The 15,936-nt window shown below is 45.6% G+C and overlaps 1 protein-coding gene across 1 annotated transcript in view; it reads left to right on the plus strand.

The window, feature by feature from the left end:
• The window catches only part of RGS11 (regulator of G protein signaling 11), a 172,079-nt gene that overhangs the window by 52,966 nt on the left and 103,177 nt on the right, over positions 1-15,936 (plus strand). The window contains exon 3 of the mRNA XM_088448150.1: positions 4,030-4,080. Within this exon, the coding sequence (XP_088304276.1) occupies positions 4,030-4,080 (51 nt within the window). The remainder of the gene's footprint in view (positions 1-4,029; positions 4,081-15,936) is intronic.

A 15,936-nucleotide genomic window follows, 5' to 3' on the forward strand; every position in this document is an offset into this window, starting at 1 on the left:
GTCGTAGGTGATGTGTTCACTTTAATAGATCCTAACAAGAGATCCGGCTACAGTAACATCTACACTTACACTAGCACATGTTCCCAATTATATTTTATCTGGCTAAATGTTTTCATTATATATGATTGAAGCACTTTCCATCTGACATTGTTTCATTAAGATAATTGAACACCCGAGTCCTGATTTTCCTTGTGGGATTTCTGTGTTTCTCCTGTATTCTCCAGGGCACATGCTCATTTCTCAGAGCTAAACCCGGCTGCTGGTAAAAATAAACTAAGAATTATACACGAAACATCTGTGTCACTTCAATGATGTCTTCTCTGTGGGATGTTAATTTACCTTAATAGATTTCCAGCATGGCAAGAAAAACACAGCGATGACAGAACAGCGTGATATATATAAAGCCACCTTTCCGGGAATGACTGCTACCTGCCCACCGGTCCTATTATAAGTATTTCCATTGTTGCAGCAATCATTGTAAAAGCATCTATTGGTTTATTTAAAAATAACTGTAATTGCAGAGTTGCCCATATGATACAGCAGTGATTATTACTCCATTGTTCTGGGCATTTTTCAGCCTCAATCAAAACGTCTTCGATTTTAGATTGTTGTGGTTGGTTACAGTTATTAAAAAAATAAAAATAAAATGCTATAGTGTCACATCTTAAACAAAATAGTTCATCTGTCAAGGTTGCATTGCCATAGGGGTAGGTTTGCACCAAATGGATTATTAATCCAGATATGGTTACATAAGACCATGAATGGTTTAGATCAGGGACGGCTCTTGGGGTGTTCGACCACTGCGGTCGAACAGGGGTGCAAACCAATGAAGGGCGCACCCCTCCCCAACATCCCGATTTCAGTGGGACAGCACTGTCCCGCTGTTCCACCCATGGGCTGAAGTGGCCCGCGGGTGGTCTGGTCGGGAGGTTGGGTAGCCCCACCGCCACAGCTGTGCGGCGTTGCCAAACCCTGGAGGCTGAATGGATGCTGTGTGCATGTGCGTGGCATCCATTCAGTGCCGGGAGAGGGCTGGTGGAAGCCCAGCTAGTGACGAGTGTTGAGCTTCCCCCATTCTGATGTTACATGGGAGGCGTGCCATGCAGGCACGCCCCCAAATAACGTCACGTAAGGGGTGTGGTCTATGGTAATTAGGCCACACCCCCATTTCCCTGTCACTATAAGGAACGTGGTACACCCGGCCAGCACAGTGAGCGACTAACCCTGGAGCCGGCCCTGGTTTAGATAACTTGTGACAAGCTTTGTTGCCATAGCGGTACCACATACTCACTAAGAGAATTCTTTCTGAATTGTAAAATATTTATGATTTAGGTCAAATTTAATACCTATAGGATAACATTGATTTGTCCTGTTGGTGTAATTTATGTTTTTCTAAAAATAATTTTGAGGGTCCACTTCCAATTTCCCACTGCCAATTCCATCTTGATAATATGAGGTGTTTTATTTTTTCCATAAAAGACTATGTTAGGATCTAATATTAATGTTGGTAGTTACCAGGGTGCTATTAATGATTTATAATTCTGTGCAGTTTCATGGACTAACATGGCAACCACAGTCACACGGCACATTCACTTTGGTGACTTTGCATGCTTAAGTTTGGATAGGTGTCCGTAGTTTTCCACTAAAGTGCATTGGTTTCTGTTGAGCAAGATGGTGGCATTTGCAGAAGAGCACATGTTTGAGTAGGCTGGAGGAATTGGGCAGAACATGGGTGTTACTTTTTAAGAATAGAGTCCACCTAATTTGGGAGAGAAGTGCAAATATTAAGTTTTCCTTTACGGAAGGAAGGCGGTGGTGTTTGGCGCATGATGTTTATAAGCACTTGTCACCCTTACCTTTCTGGAAAAGAGCACTTTGGAAGCAACTCTGTCCAGCTCACCCTAGATAAGGTAGTTGAACATTGATTATATAATTTTGGGAATACTCCTGTGTTACAGATAAGGGGAGGGGCCTTTTTGGTTACCACCAATTTTAATGGGGCTGGATGGATAAATATTGTGGTGGGTATAGGCTAAGTGGTTCTAGTCAGTCACCAGTCCAGGAGTATGCGTGTCCACACTTACGGGCAGCCCAGGATAGAGTATTTTGAGGCCATTGCAAGTCACACATTAGGCCTGTGAAGAGGCTGAGTCAGGTCTGCGTGGGGTAGGCAAACAGGTCAGGAGAGGAACTGGGCTGGGCAGGGCTCTAATAGAGACTAGAGATGTGCGCTGACCCCTGTGTTTTGGTTTTGGATCTGGATTAATTTTTGTGTTTTGGATTTGGTTTCGGTTTAGCCAAACCACCCTTGATAAAATCATGTCATTTAGGCCTGTTTTTGTCCCAACAGCATTATTAACCTCAATAACATTAATTTCCAGTCAATTTTGACCACCTCACAGCTCACATTATTGTTTTCATCCAGTTTAGCTCAAAATGTTGCACTGAGCTAGCTTGCTAAGCTAAGCGACAGCAATGGGTGTCACAAAAACATGCCAGTTCAACTTCAAACATGGCACATTTAGGAAACAGAGTGGCACTGCAGTGGCAGACAGGGTGGCAGTTTAATAAACCGTATGACCGCATAGAAGGTTGAAACCAAGAATGTTTTTATTAATTGAGCTAGATCAGAGGCCTGAGGGAGGTGGAATATGTATGTAGTGGAAGGCAGGGAAAGGAAGGAAGGATTGATTCATACATTTAATTCAATTGTAAGATTCAAAAAATGTTTTAATGTATTATTGCTCTATTCTATTACTAATTTGCAACATATTTTTTAACTAAAAACAAACCCAACTTTAAAAGCCTAGGATTCCTGACAAGGCTTACAAAGCCAAGAAAATGAATAGCTGCACTGCAGAGCTGCAAATATTCAAAGATTCACCAATCCCCCCAAATAAATATAGCCCAAGTCCACACTTAAACAGAGAATATTCAAAAACTCCGGCGCTTGTCAGTTTGAATTGAATAAATAGCTATCTAGTATAGTTGACATGTAATTCAGCTGCAGAGATTTAGATGAGCCTGTGAAAACTCATTCTAAATTCAAACACTACAAAAAGAAAAAAGTATATCTCTGCGCTAATAGAAAATAAACACAATATGTGACATGGCAGAAAAAAACACAATTAAAAATGCTTATATAAAATTTGTCAGGCGTCGATCAATATCAAAATACATAAATCCAAATTTTAATTGAATGAAAATACATACATGATAACTTATAAAATATCACATAATGAATTTAAACCATCATTCTGGCTCTAAATATCTTGCATCAATCAGCTGAAAATAGATAACATAATATCAAATGTATTAATTGAGTTAAGTATCTCTCAACTCCTTAGTGATAATGTCAAATCCAGTTTGGATATCTTGGTGTACTCCGCAGATGTTAAGGTGTCAGTCCAGCATGTAGTATATACTACTAATATTGTATTGATCGTGCAGATCAGCCAAACATTTACCCTCTTCAAAGTGATATACACGGTTGAAGTCCCGTGAGGGTAATAATCAATAACAACCTGGAATATGTCAGAGTCGGTGATAATGCTCACCCCGCTGATATGCTCTGTATCCTAAAGGCGTCTTGCCATGATCCGGCTGCGGGAGCCTTGGAAGTGTGTAGTGGCACCAGCCTGCACTTTGCTGGGACAGAGTCTTGCAATGTAACAGCCGCAGTGTATCAACAGCAATGTATCAGTGGCGGTCGTCACGTGATCAGCACACCAGTGTCCTGGGTGATCAAAGATTCAGCAGCTGAACGTCTTAGCCAAAATTAAAGAGCTGGGGATCCCTTTGACGCGTTTCGGCCCTGAAAGCAATGGGGGCTTTCTCTTTGCCCCTGAAAGCCCCCATTGCTTTCAGGGGCAAAACGCGTCAGCGGGATCCCCAGCTATCCATGTAGGAACCCCCGGAGCTTTATCCATGTTGGGATTGCGGCAAACCGCCCACAGTATGTAACTAAAGATCGCGTGACACGCCTATTGTGTAGGCAACATAACATGACCTGTGTGTGTTTTCTTCCAGGCAACGACGTTGTAGAGTGGCTCATACAGAAACTGTCCATCAGCGAGGAAGGTGAGTGGCCTGGATTTTGTTCTTTAAATTAATTTTCTTATTAAGCTTATACTATTGATAAAAATAAGTAACAATTATATTATTATGCACCAATGGTCAATTTCTTGGCAGATCCATCAAAATTAAATGTGATGCCCATGTCATGTTTGATGCCCATGTCTGTGAGTGGGGGGGAGATGTATCAAGCCTTGGAGAGAGACAAACGGAAGTTGCCCAAAGCAACCAATCAGCTTCTAACTGTCATTTCATAGACTGTGCTGGATAAATGACAGTTAGATGCTGATTGGTTGCTTTGGGAAACTTCTCCACTTTATCTCTCTCCGAGGCTTGCTTTATCTCCCCTTAGTGGCAGTGGTCCCGAAGCTTGGTCCTCAAGGCACCCTAACAGTCCAGGTTTTCAGGATATCCATACTTAAACACATGTGACGTAGGGCCTGATTCACTACGGATCGCAACTGTGATTGCAATAGCAATTACGCATGCAGTTCAACTGCGATAGTATGCTAATCCATTGCTATACCGTCTCAGCACAACATAAGGACGCCAACCTTACCTTACGCACTTCCATATTGTTTAGCAAGACTGTGAACCATCGGTAACATGGAGTACCATCGCAGCCTCAGGCACACTTGCACAAGCTCTGACCTTACACAGAAATTGCTAACTTCAGCGCACGCTATGAGACCTCAGGCTGTGTATGCCATCGCAGTGGCTAATTTATGCACGCTCCGGCAACAGCGATGAAACGCACTGGCACACCTGCGTTTCGCCAACCACCCCCCCATCACCACCCACAAATCAGGCCCTTAATTAGCGCCTTAGTTGGTTTGATTCTAATATCTATGCACAAGCTTGGATATCCTTACAACCTGGACTGTTAAGCGGCAGGAAATGTACTAAGTATCGCATCCACAAAGCTGTACATCCCGCCTCTGTGCAGATACATACCGCGGTTGAGTACCACGGTATGTACCTAGAATATCGCAGAGGACAATCCTCCAATTAGAACTGACCTTTGCGATGCCCTCGGATAGAGGGACTTCCGGATTTATCACCAAGCAGTCCCTCTTGCGTCCTTCTGTGCATGCGTGGGGCGGCCGCGGGGGGGTGATGGGAGGGAGCGATTGGGTCCCTCTCAAGGGAGGCGTCCCACTAAGAAGCCCATAGGCTTCTATTGGGTAACGCCACCTGAAGATGGCGTTACCCACCGTGACGACACACCGAAAAGCATCACATTCTGGTGCTTGATACATATGAAAAATGTGCTAAATCCCAGAAAACTGAATACTCAGGGGTTTTACCGCATTTCCCCCTTAGTACATCCCACCGAGGGTGTCTTGAGGACCGAGTTTGGGGACCCCTGAATGTCGACTAGCTGACCAGATGCCTCCTAGGTGGAGGAGGCATAAGAACTGGGACAGGTGTATTACCTGGAATGTGACTGGTGCTATGGGCAACACCACTACTTCTCCTTTTTAGATGTTCTGGTAAATCTGCCCCTCGTTCCTTCCGTACTTAGAGAAATAAAAAAAGTCTTAAGTCATACATTTCAAATTAAAACAGAAAATGGCTAAAGGAACTTAGGTGATGTTTGCCATCGAGGTCTGAGTCATCTAATATTTCCAGGATTTAATTAGGGCAATGTGGAAGGAGAGACAGCAGAGATATGATACAGGTTATGAGAGCCAGTGTGTTATTATTATATAATTACTTTTGTGCTTACTCCCCCCCTCCTGGCATGGCTATAGCGACAGGTAAATGGGTAATTACGCCCCTAGTGGTTATGTATAGAAAAACAGAGGATAACCACTTAGCTGGCTAATATTCTTTCCCAAAAATACTGCTCAGAAAGTGCCAGGGTTTTCCTTTCTGATTGAATTAGGTCAAGAACATCTGTTTATAATTTATGCAACATGAGTTAAAAAAAACATCATATATTTATTTTTAAAACACCGAGGGCCGTATTCAATTAGCAGCGAAAAGCCGTTTTCTGCAAAAAATTATCGCGGATGATGTCATTTCGCCAGTCTGAAAGTTTCTTCCGTATTCAATTCCAAATAGTTTCAGGGTACACGAAAACGCAATGCAATGTAATAGGCGAAAAAGTTTCGCCTATGAATAGGTGTCGAAAAAAAGTGCAGAATTGGGGTTTTGAGGTGCAAACTTCGGAAAAACCCTCTGCACCCTTGGGACAGTCCCCCAAAGGTAATCTTTGTCAAAAAAAGTTTAAAAAATACTTTAGATTCCAGGCCCAGGTGTTTTTAAGTTTGCAGGTGGTTGCAGCAGGTGGATTTTTTTACGTTTTTTAAAGCCAGTTTAGCAACTGTAAAATATGCTAGCGCCCATTTTCACGTACCCTAAATTTGCTGGGACAACTTATTTTCACCCCAAAAAACTGCTAAATGCTATTCTTCACCACTTACGCAAAGACGCTAAATAGCAGCTATTGAGATCATTTAAGTACCCCACATACCTTCAGCAGGCCTATTCGGGTGTATCTATAGTGATCCCCAATGTCAGTGCATCTTTTGGGGGGTGTCAGGGTGATTTCCTCAAATCTGACAGTACTTTTTGCATGTTACAGTTTAGCCGGGTCCCGTTTTCGCTGATTTCTAATTGAATACAGGGATAAGCGGGGACGAGAGCGATACTTTTTCGCATGGAAAGCCAGCGATGTCGGTGAAAAGTCCGGCATGCGAAAAGTACGGGACTTTTCGATTCTAATTGAATATGCCCCCTAACATTAATTTTGATTTTAATAACGCTTTGCTGTATGCCCGACCATCGATGATAGGAGTCGCCAGGTATACATATTTTCCCAGAAGCTGCTCCTTTCTGCAGACACTGGGTGGGGGGTGCTGCCGATCTGCTCTAGCAGCAGTGATCGGCAGTACGCAGACACTGGGGGACTGTGCAGGGATGCGGAGGGGCCGTTCTAGCTGCCATTGGCGGCTGCTAGAAGATTATCTTCCGGCAGCCGCTCAGTGGGTGTTTCTGACTGGTCACATTGTTTGTGACAAAGTCAGGTAACGTACTTAACCAAGTCTGCTGCAGCCCCAATGTAGAGGCAAGGGCGTAGCTACCGTGGGTGCAGGGAGTGCAGTTGATACGGGGCCTGAGCACCTACAGGGCCCGCCTCCCTGCACCCAGCTCACCACACTCAGCCCATTGTGCGGCCGGCGGACGGTGGCTACTGTTAGTCTGCAAGAGGGCTGGCCACACAACCAACTGACCCTGAAGATTAAAGCCTTCTAGTAGCCCGTTTCTAGCCCTGGTGATTCACTCTGTTACCATGAGGCGGGGCGGCACAGGGCTGATGCGAGGCTACATGGGATGGGGCGGAGCTACATGGTGAGGGGTAGCTATACCCCGTGGATAGTCAGGTTTGTGTGAATGTGTGTGTTAAAGACTGCTGCCACTGTTGGTCCCGGCAGAAAACTTCTTAGTCACAGGCAGATGACTATTTGTGACTAAAGGTGCCCACACACACGACTTTTCATCCAATTTGGCCGATTTCGACGAATCGTGACGACAGATCATGTAAAAAATGGCCAAATCGTGAGTTTCTACTCATGATCACGATGCCGATGCTCGTCGTACCTCGCATCTTCAGATCTGCCGTGCTGTAGGGCAGATTAGCCAATCTGGGATACAATGCATTGGCTGCAAGATAGATCTTAAGTCAGATTGGACATTTTTGACTCCAAATCGTGACCATGTCTGCCTGGGGAGAGTTCAGGGGAAATCGTGTACATCGGCTGATTGGGAGCAAGTCGGTATGTGTGTGGGCACCTTAAGAAGCAATTTACTGCCTGGACCATCAGTGCTGCAGCCCCCCCTGTCTGACACTGACGTAGTGACTGTGCAGTAGAAGCTACAGAACCTTTTTTAAATGGCGGCACAGAAGTTATTTCCCCCTGGCCCACCTCTCATTGGAGTCTTCAAATGTTTCCCCACCCCCATCTATCCTCCTTTATTCTCTTCCTCCTCCTACTTGCATAGTAAAAGAGGCACACATGGGAAGGTTCTGTGTGCCTCTTTTACTATGCAAGTAGGAGGAGGAAGAGAATGATCCCCCTTCCCGTGTGTACCTCTGACCCTTTCCCATAGTATTCCCCTGACCCCACTACCAAACTTCCTCTGATCCCCCTTCTCATGTGTGCTTCTGACCCCCCTACCTATGTGTGTCTCTGACCCCCCTAACCATGTGTGCCTCTGAAACCCCTACCTATGTGTGTCTCTGACCCCCCTACCTATGTGTGTCTCTGACCTCCCCCCTACCCATGTGTGACTCTGAACCACCCTTACCTACCTGTGCTTCTGACCCCCTCTCCATCTCATACTGTGCCCCTACCCCCTAACTGTACTTTACCTCCACCCAAGGCTGGTGGCTGACGATAAGAAGTAGCGTGGGCGAACGAAGACAAGACGGTGTTCGTTCGCCGCATATCTGAACATAAAGATGGCAGATAATGCTCAAACGTCCTTCTTTCTAAAATCATTGGGGCCCCCTTCAAAATTTAGCTGTGGGTCCCACAAAGTTCTAGCTACGCCCCTGGGTAGAGGTATCAAACCTTTTACAGAGGAGTTGCCCCTATCACCCAATCAGCTTCTAGCTATCAAATAAAAGAACATACTTGATATGTGCTAGCTAAAATGTGATTGGTTGCTGGGGCAACTTCTCCACTTGTCCTCGGTTTGATACATTCCCCCCTATGTGTCTAGTGGTGCTTTAGCCAAAAACGTATCTGTGTCTCATTGCCTAAAGCCAAGAATATACTTTATTCCAGACAGGGAACATGGCACCTTAAATCAAAATCAATCCCTCCTTCACTACAGTTCTTTAGCTAATTCAACATGAAGTTATCCTTCGTTAGTGCCGAAAAGCCTTACATAATGTCTCATTAGTTAATAGATCTCAGGTTTTTCCTGAAATGACGCTCCCTTCCCCAGCCCTCCCCCCTCCCACGTACACTCTCCGATGTTACTGCATATATCATTGTTCTCCTGTGCCGTCAGTCTTTTCAGGTTCAGTTTGACATCTGATCATTTTGGTTACTTACAGAGAACTGTGTCACAGAGATTTTTCAGCTACTGCTACAGTATGCTGCTGTATTTCTCATCTGTAATCTACTTCAGTACATTTATAGCTCGGCGTGTTATTATTATTTTTTTCCTTCTTCAAGCGAGAGTAGAACAGTCAGAGCTATTGGTCCATAGTGGTGAACGTGTCCTTTAAAAAAGTTATTTCAGACCAAACTTAACGAAAGACTACTGTAACTGTGCCTCTCTTTCCCTATCTGCTACAGGTGGCTTGAGATCAGGGGTATAACTGCAGCCATAGAAGCCTATGCGGGAGGTGTGGCAACATGTGACCTTACACGTTGAAGGCCCAAAGTCTGCACATTTGAGAATGTGCGGCGAGTGGCGGAGCCACTGTAATCGTTCCACTGTAGACCCCCACGCATGTTCAAAATACCAAAGAAGGGGCCTATGGAGTGGTATGAAAATACGCATTGGCCCCTCCACCCTACAATTTAATTTGCAGTGATTGTGATTTAGATTTAGAAATGAGCTGTTCTGTGATTCAGTCCCTGCCACCGCTACACAATGATGCGAATTGTGTCCTCACTGTCATGATTCGGGCTGTCAGGCTGCCAGGATTGCGATTCTTACCTCGCCGGGCGCTCTGGCGAGGTCCCTCCGGCAGTGGAGCAGGGTCCTGGAGAGCGGCGCTGGGCACAGGGGGTCCCCACAGAATAAGGGGGCTCATCTGGAGGGAGGTGTGAGCAGGCGAAACTGACAGCGCTATCGCGCTGGAGACTACTGGGCGCGGCCATGTTGGGGTTTGGTCAGGTGTCTGGTGGGAGCCAATCAGGTCTCAGCTGTCCTCGGAGTGTTTTGCAGCCAATCCTGCACTACCTGAGGGTACTAAAGAACTGTCAAGAGGTCCTTTAGTTGCCAGTGCAACGTTTATCACAGCATAACTGTGAGCTAGTTCCTGTGCTCCCTTGCTCCATACTTGCTGCAGTTCCAGATTGTCTCAGTGTTACCACCTCATAGCTCTGTACCTCGCCTGCTCTGCATTCCAGCTTGCCTCCTGTCCCCACTACCCGCTGCGGGCCAACCGACCCCGGTCGCTGAGTGTAGTCAGCATCCCTACAGCAGCACCTCGCCCTCCGTGTACCCACTCACCTCATGAGTCATACTCCGTTAAGACCAGCTGCCTTTCAGTATCAACAGACAAGCCTCCATTCCACATCCGACTCCACTCCGGGTCCAACCCCACGCCATACCATGACACTCACACAGTGAATGCAAGGCCTAATAACGACAAAGTCACATTCACTTAAATAGAAGGAGAAGCGGGATCGCGTAGGGTAGGGAAGTATGGTTAAACCACACAGTGGGGGCAGCCATTTTGTGGGTCGGAACAGTTATCATGAAAATGCAGCGTAACAATTCGCTAGATACACGTGAAATCACTGAGACATCCATTTTGTGGGCTAAGCCTGAACCAGTATTCAGCGCTCACTGCGTCTCTTAAGTGAAGTCACAGGTTCCTTGTGAATGTATAGACTGCATTCTCGTAAATATCGGTTCAGCTGACAAAATGGCCTCTCCCAGTGTGTGCTGTCTGTGGATTCACTCAAAATAAGCAGCTTCTAACCATGAGACAAATGTATGCTTCAGTCATGTGATAAGTGATAAGATAAGCTCATCCTCCCAGTGGATTTGTACAAGTGATAAATTAATGAGGAAATACAGTATACTCGTTACAGAATGGGTAAATGGAATTTCCCAGGAGGCCCCAGCTTTAGCAAGAAGTATTTTCTGATACACTATTTCCACAACCCCTGGACCCCTGGGATTCACCGCCTCCATCCTACGTCCTCCTTAACTCTTTATTCCCCTGTATTTTTTCCATTTTGCAAATTCCCTCTAGAGATCTACTAATGAATTAAGGCCGAACATTTCATTTCCAGAGATATCTTTAATGCCACATATATATAGGCCAGATTGAAATATTTACATTTATTAACAGATTGGATAGTTTTTGAAGTATGGCAGAATGAAGATGTAATCTGCCAGTCTGAGATAAAGAATGCCCGAATGGTAATGTGTCTTTTACAGTCTACATAATATATGTATAGCATAAATTCTATCTTGTTGGATTTTATTTGAGGTACTGCATCTTTAAATAATACTCCTGGTTGCAGCCAAAATGAACGAGCCTTATAGCAAAGCAATGTAGCCTATATATCCAGATTAACAATGTGGTGGTTGGGACTACAGCTTCAGGCCTTCTTATAAAAATAGGGTCATCACCATGACAGCATGACAATGACCAGCCAGGGACAAATTAAGCCTTCAAGAAGCCCGGGGCATTTAAGACACGGGGGCACACCCTCACTTGCCAGCACCACCCCACTCGTCTTTTGGCCCATCCCAACTTGTCGTCCGGCCCACCTGCACTCGTCATCCTGCCTACCTCCACTTGTTCGGCCCTTAGAAAATGCATGGGTGACCAGCCGCCCAACTGGCCACATGGTGGACCATAAATCATATGTAATAAACTGAATTAAGTATTTCTATTTTTCTTACAACATGATGCAATATTTCTACTTTTACATATTTAGGGAGACATTGGGGCTGATAGAGTAGGGGGTATACATGCCCACATGGCACTGGCCACACCCACACAGTACTGGCCCACCTACACAGCATTATTTACACGTCACACCTCCTCCAATTAGGCCTTTGATCATTTTCAGCACCAGGTCCCTGTGGCACTTAATCCGGCCATGCATATATCCTGCAAAAACTTCAGTTATGGGTCTATTTAACAAGCTTCGAAAAGCTTAGCTCTTTGAAGCATGTCAGTGATATAACTATTGCCACCTGAAGATGGCATTAGCTGGTCCTACCTATAGGTCACAGCATTGCCGGCAAGGAGTCTTTTTGTCCCTCCAGCCACCCCAATGTGACTTTTTCTGACGTCACAATGATCAGGCCCCAAAAAGTCACAGCAACAGCTATCAATCTACTACCGGCTCTTTGCCGGGACAGGCTAATATCCAAGCTGCTGTCCTCACAGGAGCATCTTAGTAAATAGCTATGATAACATTGGTCGACAAAAATAAACTTTTTTCTTTCACAAACTCTAAATAAACTGAATCTAAATTTTTATTTTACTGAATTCGAATATGCATGTAGATGATGATTTTCGGGCATATTTTGCCTTTGGGATGTCTCTCCTCATGGTCCAGCAATAGTCAGCCAGCATACTGGAACTCCATTTGCCTTGGTACCTCTTTTCCATCATTGAAATCTGCTGATGGAAACGCTCGCCATGCTCATCACTGGCAGCCCCAAGACTTCCTGGGAAGAAGTCTAGGTGGGAGTCCAAGATGTGAAGTTTTAAAGACATGTTGCATCCCATAGCTTTGTATGAATTCACTAGATCTCTCACAGAGGGCTCTATTCATTATATTGATTATCAGACCCGAGCTTGTGACGAGCGCCGGAGCAATTCTTCATTGCTGCGGCGCTTAGACCGCTCATACGAAAATCAGCTGTCTCCCCAAATCTATCGGAGCAGTGAGACTAGTGCGCCTGCATGAACTAGAGTTCACGCAGGTGCACAAAAGCTCCGGCGGCTGTCGGAAGGCGCCGGACAGGGCCGTCAAGATCCGAAAAGGATCCCTCTTCGCAACCCGGGACTCCTTCCCGTATGGAAGGAGCAGGTTGCGGAAGCAAACGCCATCTGAAGATGGCAAATGCTCCCGCAGTCAAGCTTTGAAAATATTGAATTCCGCAGAGTGCTGATAGATTCAATCGGATCCCTCCCAGCACTCCCCTCTGCACGTGCGCCGGAGGGGCTTCTGGGTCATAGACCCGGAAGTCCCTCCATCGCAAAGGGCTGTGCTTACCGACAGAGCGGTCCTTTGCGGGGATCTTCATGCATACCGGTGTTACCAATGCATGCGATGACTGGCGAAATGCATCACATCGCATCCCGCCCCTTATTTGTGGCCCTATAAAAATTCCTTTCTCAATTTTGCATCACTTTTGGAAATTTAGATTTCAAATGCATAAACGCAGCAGAGTTTTTATCAATTGCTTTTACAAATTGTTCAGTCCTAGTATAATAGACAGCGGTAAATACACTTTTTCAAGATCCACTAAAAAGGTACTTAATAAATTTTTCTCCCCATGAATAAGAGATTCACGTATAACTCTTGTTTTCTAATGTAGTGAGACTTCCTATCCCTGCTGTCCCATTCAAACAAGAAACAGCAGAATTTAGTGTACCTAAGTTGCAAACCAAGCAATAAAGCAATGACCTTCAACAGGGCCGTAACTAGGGTGGTGCGACCTGTGCCATGGCAGACAGGTGGCGCTGTTTGGCCCTGTCAATTTTCTGTTTACAATCATTCTCACTTGTAGCTTCTTCTTATTTTATCCCCTGCATCTCCTGGCCTCCCCTATCTCTTCCCTGGCCCTTCCCCGTGAGGCCATGGTCCTTTTTTAGGTGCGTTTTGTCTCTATTTGAAAAATAGGGGGGGGGGCGCAAATGTTCTTTTTGGCACAGGGCATCAAAAAGTCTAGTTACGGCTCTGACCTTCAAATGACCACAGATATTCCAGTTATATTTTTCATACTGGATTTTTTTCTAACAGCAAAGTCATATTTTCATACGTCTCTTTCATATCAGCGGCATGCGTTACAGGTATTGATGGGAATTTATTGCCGTTATGTAGAAGCACAGCCTCCAAACTAACTTTTGATGGGTCTATGAACAATCGCCACTCATCTGGCGGGAGTTGTTGTCCGAGAGCCTCAATAACAGAACAATATGACAGACCATAAAGAACACTAAAATCTGAAAAAAAAAAGTAACTGTCACAAACACATTATCCCTGATAGATAAATTTTAAGCACATATTTGAACTCAGAATTTAAAACTGCACTAGAGTCACAGGGCCTGATTCCGACCCGCTAGTGCGCATGCGCACGACGGAGGGAGCTCCGTCGTGCGCATGCGCGAGACCCGAATAACGACGGGGTAGCCGTCGTTATGGGTCTCGCACCAAAGGGGGCGTGCTGTCGATGGTGAGTGACAGCACGCCCCTTTGGTGGGCGTGCCGGGGGCGTGGCTGCCAGACGGAGGCGTTCCCATGGGAACGCCTACCGTCTGGGTCCGGCCCCACTGACATCACTAGTGATGTCAGTGGGAGTGATTTTGGCTCTGACAGAGCCAAAATCACTCTAGGGCTTGCGGCAGCGAGACCCTACCGCAGGGTCTCGTCGCAAGCCCGATGGTCGCGATGGTCACCCACAGCTATACGAGCGGCCAGGAGGCCGCTCCAATAAGAGGTAGGAGGGCCCTAATTCAGAGCGAGCGCTCTGGTCAGAGCGTCCGGCTCTGAATCAGGCCCACTGTTCAGTTTTCTTGTGATAAAAAATCATGTTGACCAGTGTAATTTATCTGTTCATCGCTTCAAATAATTATAGTGAACGCCATACACAGCCAATCACGGGACCATGGCTGCAGCCCAGTTACTTGATGCTGCAAAGCACTGAGAATGGGGATGGCACTTATTCATACTGGAAATGCTGAGTTGATTCTAGTACACTGAGGGCCTGATACTGAGATGGCCGCATCTGTGGCCTCTTTCCTGTTCGGTCACTAGAGCCTACTGACTTCCTTATGGTACTGCAAGCCCATGTATACAAGAATTCCATTGTCGCATGTGGCAGCCTATTCCAAACACTGATTTATGTCCACAGCCGTCATCAGTAGTATCTACACTTGCACCCGCCACAGCCTGGGTGCAAAAGATCTGTCCAGTTTCCGTCTGCACGTTACGATCAAGCACAGAAGTACACGCCCACCACACTGCCACAAGATGGAACATTCCCATGCGTTCATATGGTCACTACCCAGTTTCTGCCAAGAAATGCCCATTTTGTGCATAGTGTGCTCCATTGACTGATCAATCGTACGCACTGGCGATCTCTGGCCACGTGCGTTTACCTGATCTTTGGCGCATGCGCAGTTTGCTGAACTTTGCGAGACACGTCCGCATCTCCTCTTGCGTCCGTCTCAGAATCAGGCCTTAAGGCTTCATAGCAGTCCCCTAGGTAATGCAAGTCATCTATGTATCCTGGTGTATTGAAACACGGGGCCACTTCAGTGCTGTGCTTGGCTGTTTCAGCTTTTCGGCCATTAACCGCATCCTTCTAGTAACTTTAAGTGAGATGTGTGTTTTGGAGAGATGGGTGAAAGATACCTCATTAAACGCTAAACAATGCTCATATTTAACCTTATTGTGTCATACCACAAAATTTTAATTATTAGTGTAATTGCCTTTAGGTGTACAATTAAGGAATATTCCATTTGCAGAGTACTGTTTATACATGCCTTGTAGACCTTCTTACACCTAGGCTGCTTTTAATTTGTCATTACCATAGATAATATTTGTTATTTTATGTAAATGAAATCGCCTTAGTGAAGCTACTGGCAGAAGACTCTGTATTTGTGAAGAAGGCGGCCAGGATTCACCCAGCATCTGTCACTACGTGTGTGTGGGGAAACAAAGAGCTTGGCATCAGTGCATCGCGCTGCTAATGTCTGTTCCATTACAGATTTGGGAGCCTTGCATTATCAGGGCTCTTTATTTATGCATGAAATGAGTGCAGACGTGAGCTGGAAAGCGTCGCATGTGATGGGTGAAATAACATGTAATGCTAACTTCTACTTTGTGTACAGGAGGTAGGACACACACACACACGTCCACACTCACGTCCACACTCACGTATATCCATACGGAATACATACGATTTACCGCC

The sequence above is a fragment of the Taudactylus pleione genome, unplaced genomic scaffold (assembly GCF_031769625.1).
Source record: "Taudactylus pleione unplaced genomic scaffold, aTauple2 ptg000451l, whole genome shotgun sequence".
Taxonomy (NCBI): Eukaryota; Metazoa; Chordata; class Amphibia; order Anura; family Myobatrachidae; genus Taudactylus; species Taudactylus pleione.